The sequence below is a fragment of the Rhinoderma darwinii genome, chromosome 4, assembly GCF_050947455.1.
Source record: "Rhinoderma darwinii isolate aRhiDar2 chromosome 4, aRhiDar2.hap1, whole genome shotgun sequence".
NCBI lineage: Eukaryota > Metazoa > Chordata > Amphibia > Anura > Rhinodermatidae > Rhinoderma > Rhinoderma darwinii.
In genome coordinates, this window is record NC_134690.1 from 322126925 (window position 1) to 322150090 (window position 23166).

General features: G+C 41.8%; 1 protein-coding gene across 9 annotated transcripts in view; it reads left to right on the plus strand.

Annotated features, from left to right (window-relative positions):
• MAP4K3 (mitogen-activated protein kinase kinase kinase kinase 3) overlaps positions 1-23166 on the plus strand; it is a 339362-nt gene that overhangs the window by 310999 nt on the left and 5197 nt on the right. For all 9 annotated transcript variants that reach the window (XM_075862768.1, XM_075862771.1, XM_075862769.1 and 6 more), the window contains 5 exons: positions 9633-9736; positions 17666-17837; positions 17930-17998; positions 18077-18169; positions 19194-19264. In XM_075862768.1, the coding sequence (XP_075718883.1) occupies positions 9633-9736; positions 17666-17837; positions 17930-17998; positions 18077-18169; positions 19194-19264 (509 nt within the window). The remainder of the gene's footprint in view (positions 1-9632; positions 9737-17665; positions 17838-17929; positions 17999-18076; positions 18170-19193; positions 19265-23166) is intronic.

Consider the following 23166-nt stretch of genomic DNA (forward strand, 5'->3'; position numbering starts at 1 on the left):
GTCCAGAGTGAAGGCTTCCCTTTGCAGTGGCACTCAGCTCTGTCGTTTAGAGAGGAGTCATAAACGGTAAGGGGAAGGGACTGTATTTACTCCTTATGCCCTAATGGGTTCAAGGTTCAGACATGTATCTACAATCTATTATAATGGTGTTGATAACATTTCTTATTTATACTTTTACAGCCCATCTATGTTATTCAGGGCAGTGTAAATATCTAGGATGGCCTATATAAAAGAATTATTACTGATCACATGGTCATTTTTCTACATGCTTAGGTACTTGCCATGTTGTCTCCTTGACTAGCTTAAAGGGAATGTGTTGCCAGAAAAACATGTTTTTTTAAAAAAAATTAAACATTTAGTGTGTGGGTGATTAAACATTGTTCAAATTTTTTTTATTTTTTTCACGAGTCAGGAAATATTATAAATTAATTCTAATTTATAATACTACCCATTTTTGGTCACTAGATGGAGCTGTCCCCAAAATTGCAGCTTTGCAAAATTGGGTAAAAAGCCCTCGCTCTAGTGAGCTCTCAGCATCCCCCCCTCCTTTATCCTGGCTAGTGCTGGGATAAACGAGGGGTTTGAACGGTGTAACCTCCTACACTGTGTGTCGCCATTTTTTGAGCTAACACACAGTGTAGTAAGTTTACATACAGTAGTAAACACACACAAACACGAACATACATTGAAATCTCTTACATGCTCCTGCCGCCGCGGCTCCCTCCGGCCCATCCGCTCCGTTTCCTGCCGCTGGTCCAAGTGCACAAATCAGGAAGCCGCGACCGGAAGTAGTAATATTACTGTCCGGCCGCGACTTCCGGTCCACAGGAAAATGGCGCCGGACGGCGCCAATTTCGAATTGGACTGTGTGGGAGCGGCGCATGCGCAGTTCCCACACAGACGCCGTACACTGAAGTCAATGGGACGGGAGCCGTTCGCAGTCCCTATGGGACTGTGGCTGCCGTATTCCATGTCTGTATGTGTCGTTAATCGACACACACAGAAATGGAACAAAAAATGGCAGCCCCCATAGGGAAGAAAAAGTGTAAAAATAAGAAAAAGTAAAACACAAACACACAAATGAATATAAACGTTTTTAATAAAGCACTAACATCTTTAACATATAAAAAAATAATTTGTGATGACACTGTTCCTTTAAGACACTTCAGTGATCTTTCCTGTTACAAATGATACTGCATTGTTGAAAATTTAGAGTTATTGGGTATTGTATGGAGACAGATTATGATCAGAGACAGTAAGTCGAGTTTTAATAAAAGCTGCTTACACCATCAGTTTTTGCACTTTGGTTTAGGGCCATGCTCACAAGTGTATTGAGGAATCAGTACAAATGCGGTCGTAATGCATTTCTACGAGGGGCATGCATATTTCCATATGACACTATATACAGGTTTGTTTTATGCCGAGACAGCATAAAATCTAAAGCTCCATCAGATGCCGTATTCTGAAAACAGTGTTTTTAGGATGGAATATAATGTGCGGTACAACACTCTATACATACAGTGAAGGAAATAAGTATTTGATCCCTTGCTGATTTTGTACGTTTGCCCACTGTCAAAGTCATGAACAGTCTAGAATTTTTCGGCTAGGTTAATTTTACCAGTAAGAGATAGATTATATAAAAAAAAAAAAAACAGAAAATCACATAGTCAAAATTATATATATTTATTTGCATTGTGCACAGAGAAATAAGTATTTGATCCCCTACCAACCATTAAGAGTTCAGCCTCCTCCAGACCAGTTACACGCTCCAAATCAACTTGGTGCCTGCATTAAAGACAGCTGTCTTAAATGGTCACCTGTATAAAAGACTCCTGTCCACAGACTCAATTAATCAGTCTGACTCTAACCTCTACAACATGGGCAAGACCAAAGAGATTCTAAGGATGTCAGGGACAAGATCATAGACCTGCACAAGGCTGGAATGGGCTACAAAACCATAAGTAAGACGCTGGGTAAGAAGGAGACAACTGTTGGTGCAATAGTAAGAAAATGGAAGACATACAAAATTACTGTCAATCGACATTGATCTGGGGCTCCATGCAAAATCTCACCTCGTGGGGTATCCTTGATCATGAGGAAAGTGAGAGCTCAGCCGAAAACTACACGGGGGGGACTTGTTAATGATCTCAAAGCAGCTGGGACCACAGTCACCAAGAAAACCATTGGTAACACATTACGCCGTAATGGATTAAAATCCTGCAGTGCCCGCAAGGTCCCCCTGCTCAAGAAGGCACATGTACAGGCCCGTCTGAAGTTTGCAAATGAACATCTGGATGATTCTGAGAGTGATTGGGAGAAGGTGCTGTGGTCAGATGAGACTAAAATTGAGCTCTTTGGCATTAACTCAACTCGCCGTGTTTGGAGGAAGAGAAATGCTGCCTATGACCCAAAGAACACCGTCCCCACTGTCAAGCATGGAGGTGGAAACATTATGTTTTGGGGGTGTTTCTCTGCTAAGGGCACAGGACTACTTCACCGCATCAATGGGAGAATGGATGGAGCCATGTACCGTCAAATCCTGAGTGACAACCTCCTTCCCTCCACCAGGACATTAAAAATGGCTCGTGGCTGGGTCTTCCAGCACGACAATGACCCGAAACATACAGCCAACAAAGGAGTGGCTCAAAAAGAAGCACATTAAGGTCATGGAGTGGCCTAGCCAGTCTCCAGACCTTAATCCCATCGAAAACTTATGGAGGGAGCTGAAGATCCGAGTTGCCAAGCGACAGCCTCGAAATCTTAATGATTTACAGATGATCTTCAAAGAGGAGTGGGCCAAAATTGCAATTTAACATGTGTGCAAACCTCATCATCAACTACAAAAAAACATCTGACTGCTGTGCTTGCCAACAAGGGTTTTGCCACCAAGTATTAAGTCTTGTTTGCCAAAGGGATCAAATACTTATTTCTCTGTGCACAATGCAAATAAATATATATAATTTTGACTATGTGATTTTCTGTATTTTTTTTTATATAATCTAGCTCTCACTGGTAAAAATTTACCTAGCCTAAAAATTCTAGACTGTTCATGTCTTTGACAGTGGGCAAACTTTCAAAATCAGCAAGGGGTCAAATACTTATTTCCTTCACTGTAACTGTTTTGCCCACAATATAGTTCTCCATGCGATTACTTATTGCGCACCTTTTTACAGTCCAAATTGCACATGGTTGTGTGCACGAGGACTAACTGTATGTCATTCTATAACAGGGGAGACGCTTACACAAACATAGGTAAATTGTGCAATGGTAATAAGTTACTTATTCCCAGCATTCAGAAGTGTAACTGGGGAAAAGTCTAATCTCACCCTCCAGCACTGCAATAAATGTATCTCTTCACAGCAACATGTTTTTCTTGGTATTGGAAATCCTATTGCTTGAGCACTGTAAACGCGGTGCCAATGTTAAGGGTAATGTTCATCCTACACTTGTTCTAACAAGTCACCGAATTCCAGTTATCAGCTCAGGTGTGTAAACCGGCGTCTCAGCCAAAAGTAAAACAACCCATGTTCTAGCATATCCCTAACTTCAGGCTTCTTCAGTTACCGTATGATACAGGACACGTCCACAAGACACTGCTCTTAATATATATATATCACAGCTGCTTGTTTCACCAGGAGATGTTTTCATCACGTTAACTGGCCATCCTAGTCACTAAATGTCCTGCAAAACAATAGGCCATGAACTAGTATAAATCTGAAGACACGTACAGTGAAAAGTGTTAATGACCTGATAATATAGCAACTTTTTCCAGGAAAACAAAGTTACTATCTGCTGGTGGAAACACCTCCACACCGATGGGAAAGGCTCTCAATACGCCAAACTCTTCTGCATTATCTCTTGTCTAATGAATGTATTCCTTCCAGTGATTCCAAGAGCAGACGTTTTACTGTACACATGGTGCTTTAGGATCCTTATGTTCTAGGTTTTGCGTATAGATTTATACATGTATTTTATTACCTTTAAAGAGGCTCTGTCACCAGAATAAAAATGCTCTATCTCCTACATCAGTTTATCGGCGCTGGAATGTAGTTACTAGCAATGTGTTTTTATTTTAAAAACGATGTTTTTTAACAAAGTTATGGCGTTTAGAACATTTATGCAAATTAGGTCCTTAATGCCCAACTGGGCGTTTTTTAATTTTCAACCAAGTGGGCGTATGACAAAGAGGTGTATGACGCTGGCCAATTCGCATCATACACCTCTCTGTACACCCAAGCTAGATTCACTGAGCAGCGCGGTCTCGCGCTCTGACGTCACTTCCGCCCACAGGTCCTTCATCCCTGCGTCTGAAGACAACATCTTTCGTCTACCTCCAGGCTGCTGCTACTACCGATCCGACGACTGGAACTTCTCATCGGCCTGGAGGGAGACGAAAGATGTTGTCTTCAGACGCAGGGATGAAGGACCTGTGGGCAGAAGTGACGTCACAGCGCGGTCTCGCGAGATCATGCTGCTCAGTGAATCTAGCTTGGGTGTAAGGCAGAGAGGTGTATGATGCGTATTGGCCAGCGTCATACACCTCTTCGTCATACGCCCACTTGGTTGAAAATTAAAAAACGCCCAGTTGGGCATTAAGGACCTCATTTGCATAAATGTTCTAAACGCCATAACTTTTTTAAAATAAAAGCACATTGCTAGTAACTACATTCCAGCGCCGATAAACTGATGCAGGAGATAGAGCATTTTTATTCTGGTGACAGAGCCTCTTTAAGCACCATTTTGCTGCTCATACAGATGTAAAGATAGATTAGATGTGGAGGCATTTTGTGAATACTTTGGTTCACTTTGATACGGACCTATAATTGCGGTCTATGTTATAGTCTAGAGCTGGCTCAGCTATCTGCTGGTTTCGATTGGAACCAGTTACCAGCTTATACAGACAATTCCCTAACAGCCGAGCTCCCATAATGCAGTATGGGACAGTTAGTTTTCACTGCATCACATTACAGTTTGGTCCCTTTGCCATTCACAAGAGTAAATTCTGTATAAATATTAAACAAGCAAGGGGTGATAAAAGGTGTGAGCTCAGCAGCCAGCAGAAATGTAATTATTTTTGGATGAGAATGAATTCAAGCTGTAAATCCGGATCAGTGCAAAATAAATAAAGAAAAGTATTTGCAGAGTTGCTCATCTTTTTATGTAGATCAGGGCTCTCAAGCTCGGCCGGGTAAGTGGGCGACACATATAGAAAAAATGGGAAGTTGACGGGCCGCATTACTTTCAAATTTGATACAAAATTATTGTTAATCAATTAGTTATTTGAACTACTATAACACTATTTTACTATAACAATAATACTACATTACTATAATAATACCGCTAGGTTTAAAATTTTAGAGAATTCTCCACATGCTTATTTCAACAATCCAGTTTGTGTCGCTAAATGCAGTCCAGCTGCTCACTTGGCAGCGTTTGGCAGGCACACATGTCAAGATTGGGCAGCCCCTTTTTAGATAGTGCCACAGAGTCCTTTGTAGATAGTGCCAAAGAATCCTCTGTATATAATGCCACAGTGCCCTCTGTACATGCTGCCACAGTGCCCTCTGTAGATGCTGCCACAGTGCCCTCTGTAGATGCTGCCACAGTGCCTTCTGTAGATTCTGCCACAGTGCCTTCTGTAGATTCTGCCACGGTGCCCTCTGCAGGTGCTGCCACGGTGCCCTCTGCAGGTGCCGCCACGGTGCCCTCTGCGGGTGCCGCCACGGTGCCCTCTGCGGGTGCCGTCACGGTGCCCTCTGCGGGTGCCGCCACGGTGCCCTCTGCGGGTGCCGCCACGGTGCCCTCTGCGGGTGCCGCCACGGTGCCCTCTGCGGGTGCCGCCACGGTGCCCTCTGCGGGTGCCGCCACGGTGCCCTCTGCGGGGTGCCGCCACGGTGCCCTCTGCGGGTGCCGCCACGGTGCCCTCTGCGGGTGCCGCCACGGTGCCCTCCGCGGGTGCCGCCACAGTTGCTGACGATTTGGCTGGGGATTCCTCTGCTGATGGAGCCCCTGGCGTCACTGTCCATGCACAGTGTTCATATATCAGTGTCCATATATGGACAGGGATGTCAGGGGCTTGCCCAGAGGTGGAGTCCCGGAGCAGAGCCACTTCTAGCACTCTGCCTGGGATTCCAGCTCTGTTCCTGACATCACTGTCCATATATAGACATGGATGTCAGGGGCAACCCCGAAGCTGGTGTCCCGGCAGAGCGCTAGTAGGCTCTTCCTGGGACTCCAGCTGTGCTCCTGACATCACTGGGACTTCTGCTCTGGGAAAGCTCCTGACATCACCGTCGATGTATAGACAGCGATGTCAGGCTTTCCCAGAGTCCAGGTGTATGGCCTACACTAGCGCTCTGCCCAGGACTCTGCTCTGGGGAAGACCCTGACAACACTGTCTATATATGGACAGCGATGTCAGGGAATTCCACAGAGTCCTGGAGCAGAGCCTATACTAGCCCTCTGCCCGGGACTCCGCTCTGGGCAAGACCTTGACAACACTGTCCATATAGTCCTGGAACAGAGCTTATGCTAGTGCTTTGCACGGGACTCCAGCTCTGGGGAAGCCCCAGCCATCGCTGTCCATATGTCGACAGCGATGTCAGGGGATTCTACAGAGTCCCGGAGCGGAGCCTATACTAGTGCTCTCCACGGGACTCCGGCTCTTGAGAAGCTCCAGACATCGCTGTCCATATGTGGAGAGCGATGTCAGGGGATTCCAGAGTCCCGGAGCGGAGCCTATATTAGCACTCTGCCCGGGTCTCCGCTCTGGGGAAGACCCTGACAACACTGTACATATATGAACAGCGATGTCAGGGGATTCCACAGAGTCCTGGAGCAGAGCCTATACTAGCACTCACTAACAACTAATTGCCAGCAGGCAAGAAAGGCCTATTTCTAAACTACCATGTGACTGAATAGATATAAATTAAAATTCTTTAATAGGCTATATTAAGCAAAAAGACAGACCACACATATAAAATTAAAATTGTCAATGCGTGACGCTAGCTAAAGATCATAGGTGATTGCTACAATGTGCAGAGGTATAGAACACCTATTGATCGGACCAGTACGAGGGCTGCAGTGTGCAGCAGTCAATTCATGGATTAAACCAACAATGTGCCTAGCAGCCAAGCATTAAATAAAAATTAGAAAAGCCCCCCCGACATGTTTCGCTACTGCTTTAGCGTCCTCAGGGGTTATCGGGGCTAATGTCATAGTGCCAACTACCCAGGGTCCTTTCATATATGTGCTTGTTAAACTAGCGCTCTGCCCGGGACTTTGCTCTGGGGAAGACCCTGACAACACTGTCCACATATGGACAGCGATGTCAGGGAATTCCACAGAGTCCCGGAGCAGAGCCTGTACTAGCGGCTCTGTGTCCCGCGGGCCGCAGATGACAGCCCCAGGGGCCGCGTGCTTGAGACACCTGATCTAGATCATATGTGAATTGGAAAATTCTGATCAAAGTTGGACATATTTTACACTTTATTTACAACCTATAATGCAATGACCAAGAAATGTGATTAACGTTTTGCCCATCAATAGACAATTTGGTATATTGTAAATCATTATTCTATTGTAATCTCTGTTCTCTATAATCTATTCTCGATAATATATTATTGGCAAGGATGATGGAGATTTAATTTTCATTTTATCTGCCGCTTAGATTTGTGGGTTGAATGATCATATATATATGACTGATTTTCCAATTCATTTTGAAATTTGCGCCATTGCAACCTTAGAGTCAGCTCACACTGAGTTTTATGGCACTGATTTTGACGTGGAAACTGCATCAGAATCCGTGCCAAAAAAAACTGACAAAATGTCCCCCTTATTTGTTACAATGGGAGGCAGAGACTTTTTTTTTCCCCGGGTGGCTTTTTGCTGTGGTTTCCGCCTCTAACCTTCCATTGAAATGAATGGGATGTAGAAAACCTGCGGCGCTATTTTATGATCAGTTTTCGCTGCGTTTTATGCCCTCCGTCCATTGGATTCAATGGCCGCTGACAATCAAACACGGGGAAAAAAAAGCACAGGAATTCTAAAGACATATTTTTTTTCAGCCTGCAAAAAACTCAGTGTAAACAGGACCTTAGAGACTGTTAGTGGTCATATTCCTTTTATAGTGCTGCTATAATGTCAGGTTGACTTGAAATGCATTTGCTATCCCCCTACTTAGCACTTCAGGACCCGTTAGTGGGCACAATTCAGCCCATTATTTCACTTTTGTTTTGGCATCATACAGATACATAACAGGTTCCCTTTAATTTGTAATGTGGAATATTAAGTATGGCTGAATTTGTTGGTTGTGTGTCTGTAGAAAGCCTCGACCTTCAATTATATACTGTCTAGAGAATGGTGGCTCTGCTTTAAAGCCATACTCATTAGTTGTCACCGTGCCCTGCACTGTGGGAAAAGGGAGGCATTTTGTTATAGTTTGAAGAGGTTTATTAGTAACACAAAGTGACCTCGCTAACTCCAGAGGTGACAAATGACACAATTCCTTTGATTGTAATTTTCATTAGGTCTCTTGTTAACAGTGAGGGGAATACGCAGAAGCACAAGGTTGAGTCTGCTGAATACAACGGCTTCCACAAAACAAAATAAAGCAATGACTTGTCTATGTATATTTCATCCAGACATCACATTCTTGTCAACAATGAGTTATAGATAGGGGAAAATTGCAGTGACAGTAAAGCTTGGACAGCCGAAGCATCCACAGGAATGCAATGAGTCACACCGGTTGTGCACCCAACTACGACAATTGATTCCATATATATATACACACGTTGTGATTGCCTTAATTTGTTATGCTGCATAAAAGTTGCAACTTTAATGCGTTTTTTTTTACTCACTAATTGTTTACATTACAAAAATTTGCAAATGTTCCCCTAGTCTAGAGATGACTTTTGAGTTGATCTGAAAGGGAGTTTGTCACCAGGACAGAATCTTTTACCTTAGATGAATGGGTGTAAGTGCAGCCTCATAGAGAAGGCAGAAGCAGTTTTTTTTACCTTCTCTGCCTTCCCGATGGCTACATGACAAGGATCCAAAACGGTAGCGCTGCTGAATTAGACTGGAAATTTGTCACTTTGGTTATATAGATTATTTATTCAAGCTAGATGTTTTAACGCCAGACCGGCATCTTCCTCAGGCCAGATGATAAAACCGGTATATACAGTAACAGACACTATTAAATACAAACATAAAACACGTGAGAGAGGATCGCTAGATACACAGCTCTTACTGAGCGCCATATATACCATAGATCACTGACTTTTACCCCACACAACACCTTTGGGATGAAATGAAATGACGATTGAAAGCCAGACCCTATCATCCATCATCATCATCATCATTACTACTCTTGTTTCTGAATGGAACCAAATTACCTCAAACATGATCACAAATCTGAAGACTGGAGGTTGTTGTCGATGCAAAGTTGGTGGAGGAATGGGGGCAGACCAGCTTCATATTCATGTGTGTAGTTTTAGAATGAGATATTCAGGTGTCCATATATTTCAGGCCATGAATACTATACAATAGTGTTTTTTAAATATGCTAAATAAAAATTAGTAATGACAGTGTCACAAGTATTAACTTTATATGTTGTTGTTTAATGTTTTTAGTGAGGAATCCATACACAAGCCATAAATATCTATGTGGTGCCCTCCAGTCGAGCATTATACTCCTGGAGTGGGTGGAACAAATGCAGAAATTCATGCTTATTAAGGTATGTGAGCTTTTATTATATCAGTAGGTTCCAAGTCGTTACTACGGAAAGTCACTTCTATAAAAACCTATTGTTTATGTTACATAATTGTCATACAACGCTTCTCCAGACTAAAACTTCATATAATAAAGAATTGGATTACTATATACACTTCTGCTTTAACACTATAACACTTCTTTACAAAAGCTGTTTTGTTTTTTTATAACTGGGGTGGGGGTTATATCGATTCATTGTAAGGCTTCTGTAGTTTTTGTTGCCTACTTGGGAAATAGCAGAACCATGAATTCACGCTTCTGTCAATGTTGGTTTATAAATAACTGGATGTTTGTGACAAGTCAGTGGACAGAGGAAGCAGCAGTTTTATGTGTCCGTGGGTGATAGATATTGACAACTTGTGTTGTTTGAAAACATCAAGAGAAAACACTAAAAACGAAAAAAGGATTGTAAATTGTAAAAATATTTGTTGGGCCAAAGAATTTGATTGAACATTTGAAATTTTCCAAACATCCCCTTAGATCGCTACTCACCTAAAAGAAAAAAATATGATCTGTAAGATTGTAGAAGTCATCAGATTTTAACTACATGTATTTAACCCCTTAGTGTCTAAACCTGTTTTGGCATTGTGGACACAGCCGATTTTTGCAAATCTGACGTGTTACTTTATGTGGTAATAACTCCAGAATGCTTTTGCCTATCCAAGTGATTCTGAGACTGTTTTCTCGTGACATGTTGTACTTTATGATACTGAAAAAATTTTGTCGTTAAATTCAATATTTATTTGTAAAAAACACCAAAATTTAGAGAAAATTTGCAAAAATCTGCATTTTTCTAAATTGTAATGTATCTGCTTGTAAAACCGATTGTAATACCACACAAAATATTTACTAGTTAACATTTCCTATATGTCTCTCCTTTATGTTTGCATCGTTTTTTGAACGTTTATTTTTCTAGGACGTTACAAGGCTTGGAACTTTAGCTAGAATTTCTCGCATTTTCAAGAAAATTTCAAAAGGCTATTTTTTCAGGGACCAGTTCAGTTCTGAAGTGGCTTTGAGGGCCTTATATATTAGAAAGTCCCCATAAATCACCCCATTTTAAAAACTGTACACCTCGAAGTATTCAAAATAGCATTCAGAAAGTATTTTAACCCTTTAGGCATTTCACAGGAAGTAAAGCAAAGTAGAGGTGAAATTTACAAATTTCAATTTTTTTTTTATGAAATTCATTTGTAATACATTTTTTCTGTAACACAGAAGGTTTTACGAGAGAAACGCAACTCAATACTTATTTCCCAGATTCTGCAGTTTTTAGAAATATCCCACATGTGGCTCTAGTGCGGTAATGGACTGAAACACCGGCCTCCGAAGCAAAGGAGCACCTGGTGGATTTTGGGGCCTCTATTTTATTAGAATATATTTTAGGCACCATGTCAGGTTTGACGAGGTCTTGTGGTGCCAAAACCGTGGAAACCCCCCAATAGTGACCCCATTTTGGAAACTACACCCCTCAAGGAATTTTTCAAGAGGTATAGTGAGCATTTTTAGCCCACAGGTTTTTTGCTAAATTTATTGGAACTGGTCTGTGAAAATGAAAATCTACTTTTTTAAAAAAAAAACATACAATGTTTTAGTTTTTACAAGGAATAAAGGCCATTTGGCTTTTGGAGCTCAAATTTTGCTTGATTGTTTTTCAGGTGCCATGTTTCATTTGCAAAGCCCATGAGAGGCCAAAACAGTGGAAACCCCCCAAAAGTGACCCAATTTGGGAAACTACACCCCTCAAGGAATCTATCTAGGAGTATAGTGAGCATTTAGACCCCACAGGTCTTTTGCAGAATTTATTGGAATTAGGCCGTGAAAATGAAAATCTACATTTTGTTCCACTAAATTGTAGAATGTCTTCATTTTCACAAGGGATACTGGAGAAAAAGCACCCCAACATTTGTAAAGCAATTTCTCCCGATTACGGCAATACCCCGTATGTGGTAATAAACTGCTGTTTGGACCCACGGCAGGGCTCAGAAGGGAACGGGGGCCATTTGGATTTTGGAGCGCAGATTTTGCTGGAATGGTTTTCGGTGCCATGTCGTGTTTGCAAAGCCCTGGAGGGACTATAACAGTGGAAACTCCCCAAAAGTGACCCCATTTTGGAAACTACACCCCTCAAGGAATATTTCTAGGGGTATAGTTAGCATTTTGACCCTACACGGTTTTTGCTGAATTTATGGGAATTATGCCGTGAAATTGAAAATCAAATTTTTTTTTCTAATAATATGTCGTTTTAGCTCAGATTTTTACAATAGATAAAGGAGAAAAAACACATCAATATTTGTAAAGCAAACTCTTCTGAGCACAGCAATACCCCATATGTGGTAATAATCTGCTGTTTGGACACATGGCGGAAGTTAGAAAGGACGGAGCGCCATTTGACTTTTGGAGCTGAAGTTTTGCTGGAATGGTTTGCGGCCCCATGTCACATTTGCAAAGCCACTGAGGGGCCAAAATAGTACAAACCCGGCAAAAGTGACCCCATTTGGTAAACTATACCCCTTGTGGAATGTATCTAGCGGTATAGTGAGCATTTTGACCCCACAGTTTTTTTTGCTGAATAATTGGAATTATGCAGTGAAAATGAAAATCTACATTCTTTCCACTAAAATGTTGCATTTTTTTTCATTTTCACAAGGAATAAAGGAGAAAAAGCACCCCAACAATTGTAAACCAATTTCTCCCGGGTACGGTAATACCCCACATGTGGTCATAAACAGCTGCTTGGATACACCACAGGGCTCAGAACGGCAGGAGTGCTACTTGGCATGTAGATTTTGGTTGATTGTTTTTTGGGCGCCATGTCGCATTTGCAGAGCCCCTGAGGTACCCGTACAGTAGAAACCCCTGAGAAGTGACTCCATTTTGGAAACTTTACCCCTCAGGGTAATCATCTAGGGGTGTACTGAGCATTTTGATCCCACAGGTGTTTCATAGATTGTATTAGAATGAGGCAGTGAAAATGAAAAATAATTTTTTTTCCCCAAAAATATGTAGTTTTGCACCCAATTTTTTTTTCCACAAGGGGTAATAGGAGAAAAAACAACACATAATTTGTTACCCAATTTCTCCCGAGTACGGCAATACCCCATGTGTGGCCCTAAACTGCTGTTTGGGCACATGGCAGAGCTCAAAATGGAAGGAGTGCCATGTGGCTTTTAGAGCACAGATTTTGCTGGACTGGTGTATGGGCGCCATGTCGCATTTGCAGAGCTCCCTTAGGTACCAGAGTAGAGTGTAAAACCCTGAGAAGTGACCCCATTTTGTAAACTACACCCCTCAAGGCATTTATCATTTGCCTGGATGTATAACAGGGCTTAGGAGTGAAAGGCGCATGCGAGACCTATTTTGGTGATTTTCGCAGCATTAGCCCACAATGGCAGGGCTCTGGGGTCAAATAGTAAAGCAAACCCCCAAGTAGTGACCCCCATTTTGGAAACTGCACCCCTGAAGGCATTTTATTAACGGGTAAAGTGAGCATTTTGACCACACAGGTTTTTTTTTTCTATAATAAATGAATGCTCAGTGGATGGTGCAAAGTGAAAATTGCAAATTTCCACAGGTATATGCCATTTTAGTGCACAATATTTTGTGCCTAGTTCATGCCACTGAAGACAAAATACCTCAAACTGTTAAGCGGGCTCTCCCGGGTATGGCGATGCCATATATGTGGACATAAACTTCCCGTTGGGCACACTGCAGGGCTCAGAAGGGAGGGAGCGCCATTTGGCTTTTGGAGCGCAGATTTTGCTTAGTGGTAGTTTTGTTTGGGGTTTTGCTGGTATTTCAGTTTATGATGTGGGGGCGTATGTAATCTGTTCGGAGTACATCAAGGGCATAATAAGAGGGTATAATAATGGGGTAAATAAATAATAATTCATAGATATGTGGCCGGTGTCGCACTGATAAATGGTGCCAGATCTTATCCGCTTTTGGAACACTGCACATTTTGCATCGCCATATTCTGAGAGCCATAACTTTTTTTTTTCTCCACCAGAGCTGGGTGAGGGCTTATATGTTGCGGGACAATCTGTAGTTTTCATTGGTACCATTTTGGGGTACATGCGATTTTTTTGATCACTTTGTATTTAATTTTTTTGGGCAAGCAAGGTGACCAAAAACCTGCAATTCTGATGTTTTTTATAATTTTTTTTTTTTACGGCGTTCGCCATGCGCTATGAATGACAATTTTACTTTATTCTGCGGGTCGGCACGATTACGGCGATACCATATGTATATAGTTTCTCTTAAGCTTTGCAGCGTCTCCACAATAAAATCACTTTTGTTTCAAATAATTTATTTTTTGTGTCCCCATATTCTGAGAGCCATAACTTTTTTATTTTTCCGTCAAAAAAGCTGCGGGAGGGCTTGTTTTTTGTGCGACGGGCTGCAGTTTTTAATGGTATTTTTCTTCTGTTTTGCGAGGGGTAGTGACTAACAAACAGCGATTCTGGAATAGTTTTTTATTACATTTTTTTACGGTGTTCACCGTACGGGTAAAATAGCGTGATGTTTTTATAGTTTGGGTCGTTACAGATGCGGGGATACCACATATGTGTACTTTTTTTATGTTTTTTTGTTTTTCCTATAATAAAAGACTTATTATACGAAAGATGGCTGTTATAGTGTTTTTTAAACTTATTTTTTTCATGAAACTTATTTTTTTGTAACTTTTTTACAACATTTTTATTAACTTGTTTTAACTTTTTTTTGTGTCCCACTAGGGAACTTGAAGGCATGAAGCCCTGATCGCTATTCTAATACACTGCACTACCTACGTAGTGTAGTGTATTAGAGCTGTCAGCTATTCACTGACAGCAAGCCTATTAGGCTTCGCCTCCCGGCGGGGCCTAATAGGCTTCCGTACTAGGAAGCGATTGTTAGGCTACTGTTGCCATAGCAACCATCGGAACACCCGATGCATCTAAGGGGTTAATCGGCTGGATCGGAGCCTAGTTCCGGTCCTGGCCATTGCAGAGGGGTGCCGGACAGCTGATTACCGGCGGTGATAGCGCTGGCTCAAGTTGAGCCAGCGCCATCACATACACCACGTCATGGAGCTATGATTGGTCAGTCTGCTTTGACTGACCAATCACAACGATCGCCGGCAGGAGACCGCTGTGAATGGTCCCCTGCCGTCTTACTGTGCTGATCAACTGTCATAAACAGTTGACGGCACAGTTCTGTCACCTTGTCCTTTGACAGGGTGACAGTTTTTAGCCAGGACGCACCGGTACGTCCCTGTGCTTTAAAGCACTTCAATACAGGACGTACCGGTGCGTCCCGGTGAGCTAAGGGGTTAAAGAGTTAACCAGTTTTTTTTTGTTTGTTTTGTTTCCAAATGATTCCGGTCAATGAATATATATATATATATATATACACACACATATATACGTATGTATATACATACACATATATATATATATATATATATATATATATATATATATATATATATGTACACAGTACTCTGCTCAAGTTTTAGAAAGTTGCGGAAAAATGCTGCAAGTAAGAATGCTCTCAAAAATAGAAGTGTTAATAATAGTTTTTTTATGTCAATTAAAAAAATACAAAGTGAATGGAGAGAACTCAAAATCAAATCAGTATTTTGTGTGACCACCCTTTTCCTTCAAAACTGCATAAATTCTTCTAGGTACACTTGCATATAGTGAAGAATTTTGTAGGATTATAGTCACATGTATGATTAACCAATTATACCAAGCAGGTGGTAATGATCATCATTTTCATATGTAGGGTTGAAACTAAGTCATTATCTGTAACAGAAACCGTTGTGTCGCAGTCTTAAAACTGGGTGAGTAACAGCCAAACTCTGCTACAAAGATGAGGTTGTAGAAGACAGTATCATGTCACAGGTCCACCATGGCAAGACTGAGCACAGCAACAAGACACAGGGTAGTTATAATACATCAGCAAGGTCTCTCCCAGGCAAAGATTTCAAAGCAGACTGGGGTTTCAAGATGTGCTGTTCAAGCTCTTTTGAAGAAGCACAAACAAAGGGGCAATGTTGAGGACCGTAGACACAGTGGTCGGCCAAGGAAAGATCAAAGACACATTATGCATACTTCCCTTCAAATTTGGAAGATATCTAGCAGTGCCATCATCTTAGAACTAGCAGAAACCAGTGGTACACCCGTCTACTGTTCGGAGAAGTCTGGCCAGAAGTGGTCTTCATTGAAGAATTGCGGCCTTTGGTGTGGAAACAAGGCCAAGCGAGTCAACTATGCACAAAATATATCAACTGGGGTGCTGAAAAATGGCAGCACGTGCTCTGGACTGATGAGTCAAAATTAGAACTATTTGGCTGTAACAGAAGGCCGTTTGTTCGCCGAAGTGCTGGCAAGCGGTACAATAATGAGTGTCTGCAGGCAACAGTGAAGCATGGTGGAGGTTCCTTGCAAGTTCGGGTCTGCATTTCAGCAAATGAAATTGGGGATTTTATCAGCATTAATGGTGTCCTCAATGCTGAGAAATACAGGCAGATACTTATCGATCATGCAATAACATTAGGGAGGCGTCTGATTGACTCCAAATTTATTCTGCAGAAGGAAAAGAACCCAAACATACAGCCAAAGTCATTAAGAATTATCTTCAGCATGAAGAAGAACAAGGAGCCCTGGAAGTAATAATATGGCCCCAACAGAGCTCTGATCTCAACATCATTGAGTCTGTCTGGGATTACTTGAAGAGACAGAAGGAATTCAGGAAGCCTACATCCACAGAAGATCTGTGGTTAGTTCTCCAAGATGTTTGGAACAACCTCCCTGCCGAGTTCCTTCAAAAACTGTGTTCAAGTGTACCTAGAAGAATTGATGCTGTTTTGAAGGCAAAGGGTGGTCACACCAAATATTGATTTTGATTTAGATTTCTCTTTTATTCATTCAATTTGGATTCTTACTCTGCTGCATTTTACCACAACTGCCTAAAACTTTTGCACAGCACTGTATATATGTAAAATTTTTTATTTTTTTGTATAGAATTTTGTATTAATAGCATATATTAGAGAATTTCGTATACATTCTTCACTCTTAAAGCAGATATTTTAGTAGCCTATGCTGACCCATTTACGAGCATCATATTATGGGGACAAGTCCGCTCTCCTATTATGGCACATAACTGTTTTGAATGTAACTAAAAGCCAAACGACGCATTTAGGGTAGGTAGTTCTTTTTTTTTTTCTACTACAGGGATGAAAAATGAGCAGTTGCACATCTAATCACCTTCTGTGCCTAGTCAGGCTACTTGTTAACCCCATGACTCGGATGTTTACTGGTATTTGGATTGCAGAGTTTTTTCGTCTCCTAAGTTTTGGTGATTTTATGAAGATATGTGCATGTATACATAGGCATAACTGGCATGTATGAACTCTGCACATCTTGAACTTTTATATTTAGGAGGTGTTGGGCATCTCTGGCTATGCTTGGGTCAGACTTATAACCACACACATGACTTTTTATGCATTTTTTACACAACGTTATGCTTTTTTACAATGTGTAAGGTGTCTGCTTTTATAAAATAAATGGGTATGGGGGTATAATATTTTATAATTCACGTTTTATTTGTGTGTGTCAAAAGTGTGAAAAGGATTAATATGGGTTAATATGCTGTTGAGACAAGTTGGTTGGTGGCAGGATATATTCTAAAGATCGCCACATAAGGTAAACCACAGAGAATAGATTACCAGCAGATTGGATGAATCTGCCAATAAATATTGAATGTCTATAGCCATCTTAATAAAGAAGGAAATTCCAAATCCTAGTTTGCCTACATAGATAGTAGCGGTAGATTCTATCACTCAGTTATTCATTTATATTGTTGATTTATACTTATGTAAAAAAACATGATGATTTATTTTTTTACCTAGCACATAGACTTCCCATTACCGTGCCCACTCATGATGTTAGAGATGCTGGTTGTGCCTGAACAGGAATACCCCTTAGTGTGTGTGAACGTCAGCAAGGGCACAGATTTTAACCAAGTTGTACGGTTTGAGACCGTGAATCCTAACTCCACCTCTTCATGGTTTACAGAGACAGGTAAATAGTCCAATATTATATTCCGACGTTCCTCTTTAAACGTATGATTCTGTTACTTGAAATGAACTGCTACTCCTCCCTGTCATCTACAGACACTCCGCAGACAGATGTTGTCCATGTGACACAGTTAGAGAGAGATACCATTCTAGTGTGCCTGGATCGTAAGTCGATGAAACTGCATGTAGATATTGTGCACGGCTTGTTTGTGCAGTCATATGCAAATCATTTTTCTTTTTAAGGTTCTATAAAAATTGTGAATCTTCAAGGACGGTTAAAATCCAGTCGCAAGTTGTCTTCAGAGCTGACTTTTGACTTTCAGATTGAGTCTATAGGTAAGAGAGACATATTCTTTGAATATTTATATTGGATACATGTTCCCAAGTTTCATACAATGTCATAAAACTGGCTTTCATTACATGCTCCATATTTATGATTACTTTATCTCATTTTCTGATAAGTCTAATAACAATCGTTCGATGTATGCCAGAAAACGACAAATACCTGGTGTAGCCTCTTCACATACCAGACACGGTTTTATGGCACACTTCATATCCTATATAAGGCTGGGTTCACACAGAGTTTTTTGACGCGGAAACCGCGCCAACAAACATCAGAAAATGCCTCCCATTGACCAAACGGAATTTTGAGGCAGATTTTCCTTTTGCAAAAAACTCAGTGTGAACCCAGCCTAAGCATACATTTTTTTTAATTCCTATAATTTTTTCTGGAATACAATGCACGGAAGAGTAGACAAAAGTTACAGTTCTAATACTGCTCGGATTTGTATGATTGACAGTTCTGTTTCATGTTCTCCGCTGTGTATCTCTAACAGCAGTGACATTTTATTAGTTGAAGACTTCAGTACATGCTGGAGTCAGAAGTTTTCAAATACATTAACAGTGGAACCGTTTTGGTGACTGCCTTGTCCATCTAGTCTATGTTCCATCCCCGCCCTTGCAATTCTGTAGTGCAAAAATGATCTGTGGCACTCTGTGTGTATTCCGGGTTCTGTAGGTAGGGTTCCCACCCCATCAACACTGTAAACATAGACTGGAGCACTCCGTTTACGTATGCAGATTAGGTTTTGTAACGTTTCGGCCTATAAAAGGCCGTGATGATAGGCCAAAACTTACCAAACGTTAATTAGCCTATTTCTGAATAAACCTTATCTGCATATCTAAACTTCTCCAGTCTATGTTTACACCTTGCTGTTCTGTAGTTGCTGTCAGGGGCTGCAGTAACGTATACTGGGAACTGTAGGCAATATATATGCTCACACTATGGACACATTTGTTTTTTATTTCTTCAATTTCAACAGCAAAATTGTCCTCTAATTGCCTTTGTCTTTTATTCTAGTTTGCTTACAAGACAGTGTCCTTGCTTTTTGGAAGCATGGTATGCAAGGAAGAAGTTTCCGATCAAATGAGGTAAATATATCATATTGTCACCTATATTGACCTTGTGCCCAGCTCTAAGGATGAAGGGTCTCTTTATACCTAACATTTATGGGCATAAGGAAACTAGTCAAGGCATTACTATGGGTACCATATCTTCAGAACCCCTATAATGAGATGCCAGTAAATCATGGGGATAGCAAAGTAAGACACTCCGAGCCACACCACGTGCCCTAAGTATTGCTGATACAAACTATGAAAAGAATTAGCGTAATGCAATCTGGACAGGCGAGGGCAGGGGAAGTGAGTGCAGGAAAATCTTATAGTGGACGGAATTCCATAGTAATTTGCTCACATGACTGTCAGGAGTGTGGTCTTGTATTCTACTATATTTCTATGAGAGGAGAGAATAACCCAAAAATATCAGCTCCTATGTGAATGTGTAGAATTTTTGTTTCATCCCTTCCCTTTTTCCCATCCCTTGGTTCAACTTGATGGACACGTGTCTTTTTTTCAACTGTACTAAGTACTGTAAGTCACCTAGCAGTCCATGTTGCATTGCTTGAGCCCCGCAGCAATCGTCCTCCCTGGACTGCTGGTGTCCATGGATATTTGCGATACTTCAGGGATGGCTCTGTGACCACTGGTTAAAGTTACTAAACAAAGTAGGAAAGCTTTGAAGCAAGGAATGCATTGTGCTATACAGTGCATTGTATAAAGTGCTTATCCAATTTCTGGCCAAAGACAACAGATTTCTATTGCTGATTCCACTGAAATTTTCTGCTGACAACCTAAAGTCTATGGGGACTTCCTTATAGAACACCAAAGTCTCCTATTGGGGGAAAACGAGATCCAGCAGGTTGGGTTTTTATCCCTTTTTTCTTATTTTAACCCTTTCATGACCAAGGGTCATTGATGCCCCTGTGTCCAGGTCAAATTTTCCATTTCGGATATGCACTTCTTTAAACGATATCTTTGCAACCGCTTTGAATATCGCAACTATTTTTACTTTGTTTTTTTATGAGGGTTTCATTTTCTAGATTAGTTTAATTCATTTCATGTTTTTAAATTTTTATTATAAGCAGACAAATCACTAAAAATGTTACACAAAAACTTTTTTGTAATTTTTATATATATATATATATATATATATATATATATCTATATTATATGTTTGTGTGTGTGTGTGTGTGTGTGTGTGTGTATATATATATATACACACACACGGTCACCCTGGATCGCTGTGAGCAGATAAGAAGGCTATAAGGCTATATTCACACAACGTGAAAAAAATGGCAGTTAACAACGGATCAACTGTCAGTTTTTCATGGCTGTTTTGCATCAATGTCTCTCAAAATTTGAATCAGTTTCCCGACTGTCTCTTACCGACCTTTGCCATCCGTTTTTCATGGACGTTAAAAAATGGATGAATTTTATTAGTTGGGGGTTTTTTTGTCGCAGCCACCTGAAAACACCACAGTGCCCATGTAAATATTGACGCAATACCACTGTAGATAGTGCCACATTGCCCACTGTAGATAGTGCCAGTGCCCACATAGATGGTGCCCACTGTAAATAGGGCCACAGATCCCACTGTAGATAGTACCCACATAGTGCCACACACCGTGCCCATGTAGGTAGCGCCACAGTTTCCCCTGTAGGTAGTGCCCATATAATGCCACAGTGACCATGTAAATAGTGCCACACTCCCTGTATATAGCACCCCCTGCAGATTGCGCCACCCCCTGCAGATAGCACCTCCCCCTGCAGATAGCACCTCCCCCTGCAGATAGCACCTCCCCCTGCAGATAGCACCCCCCCCTGTAGATAGCACCCCCCCCTGTAGATAGCGTCACCCCCCTTGTAGATAGCGTCACCCCCCCTGTAGATAGCGTCACCCCCCCTGTAGATAGCGTCACCCCCCCCCTGTAGATAGCGTCACCCCCCCTGTAGATAGCAACACCCCCTGCAGATAGCGCCACTTCCCCTGTAGATAGCGCCACTCCCCCTGTATGTACCAGCACCCCCTTCCTGTAAATAGCACCACTGTAGCTCGCTGTAGGAGCGGAATCCCCGGCCAGATGGGGGATTCCCTGATGTCTCTGTTCAATATATTTTTATTGAAGAAAATGCAAAGAGGTACAGACCATGTAGTCAAAATGTTTATTTCGGCACGCAGGCCGGCATCAGAAATGCATATGTACAGAATTTACAAAAACTCAGAAAAGACAATGCAAAATCAAATACCAATCCACCTCTGTCCATATATGGACAGTGACGTTAGGGGCTTACTCTAAAAGCGGAACTCCCCGCCTCAGCGTCGGCAGTGCTGTGGCCGGGGATTCCGCTCCAGGAGTAGCCCCTGACGTCACTGTCCACATATGGATAGTAACGGCAGGGACTTCTCCAGTAGCGGAATCCCCGGCACAGAGCGATCTGACACCGGAGATTCCGCTCCTAGAGGGAGCCGCAGACGTCACTGTCCATATATGGATAGTCACGCCAGGGGCTTCTCCAGTAGCGGAATCCCTGGCACAGAGCGATTTTACACTGGGAATTCCGCTCCTAGAGAGAGCCGCTGACGTTACTGTCCATATATGGATAGTGACGCCAGGGGCTTCTCCAGCAGCGGAATCCCCAGTCAGTGTGTTGGTCAGGGATTTTTCGGCTAGAGAGAGCCCCTGACAGTGGACAGTGATGTCAGGGTCTCTCTCTAGAAGCGGAATCCCCGGCACAGAGCGATCTGACATGATTCTGCTCCTAGTGGAAGTTTAGGTGGTGCTATCTACAGGGGGGGCATTATTTACAGCGGGGATGGAGAGATGTCGGAGGCCCTCTTGGAGAGCTGGCCGGGGATTCCGCTCCTAGAGGGAGCTTAGGTAGCTACCTTTTTTTTTATATAGTGTCAATGGAAAATCAGCTCCAAAAAACGCTTAAGAAGTGACATTCTACTTTTTACGGGCATTTTTTTAAATTCAGCAGCTTAACCGGTTTCGACCGCCGGCTGTGTATATACGTCCGGCGGTCGGGGTCCTTAAAACCCGCACCATAGACTATTTACGGCGCGGGTTTTAGCTTGCTGCCCGAGCGATCGGTGCGGCTCAATGTCGGGTCTCCATCACTGAGGAGAAGATAGAAGAAGCTTTCGCTGCTTGTGTCTTCTCTGATCTCTTCTACACAGCGCTCATTGAGACAAATAAAGGCAGCGGCAGCTCTTGGTCCCGGTGATCATGTGACTGGTCACATGATCGCCGGGTGTCGTTACTGGTAGGCTGCTACTGGGTCTTACTAGACCCAGCACAGCCCTGTTAGTGACAATGGTCACTATGAGAGGGCTGATCTCCCATGTAACTGGGGCTGCTTTGCAGCCCCAGTTACAGTGGAAAAACATGGTGTAAAAGAAGAAAAAAATATATATATAGAGTCCCACAAAGGTCTTTTCTGACCTTTGAAACAGACCATAATAGTAAAAAAAAATAAATACACATAAAATACCCACCCCAAAAACACGTCATCGTCCCTGCCAATCATTGTGGTAACGCTATTGCTATTTTAACATTTCTAGGCTTAAAGTTTCAAAATGTTAGTAAAAAATATGCCTTTTTACATGTTAGCTATTTTTTTCGGGTGATAATATAGTTTTACCCTAAAATAGACATTTTATTTGTGATAGTCATTGTCTACCGTAAACATTGATATATTACATGTCTATTTTAGGGTAATTGGGTCACGGCTAGCGTTATGATAGTGATTGGCGGGGGGGGGTTATTTGGGGTATTTTATGTGTATTTATTATTAATTTTGTTTTGCACTTTATTTTAGTTTTCGTTTTTTATTATTATGGTCTGTCACTCAAAGGTCAGAAAAGACCTTTGTGGGACTTCTTTTTTTTTTTTCTTCTTTTACACCATGTTTTTTTGACTGTAACAGCACAG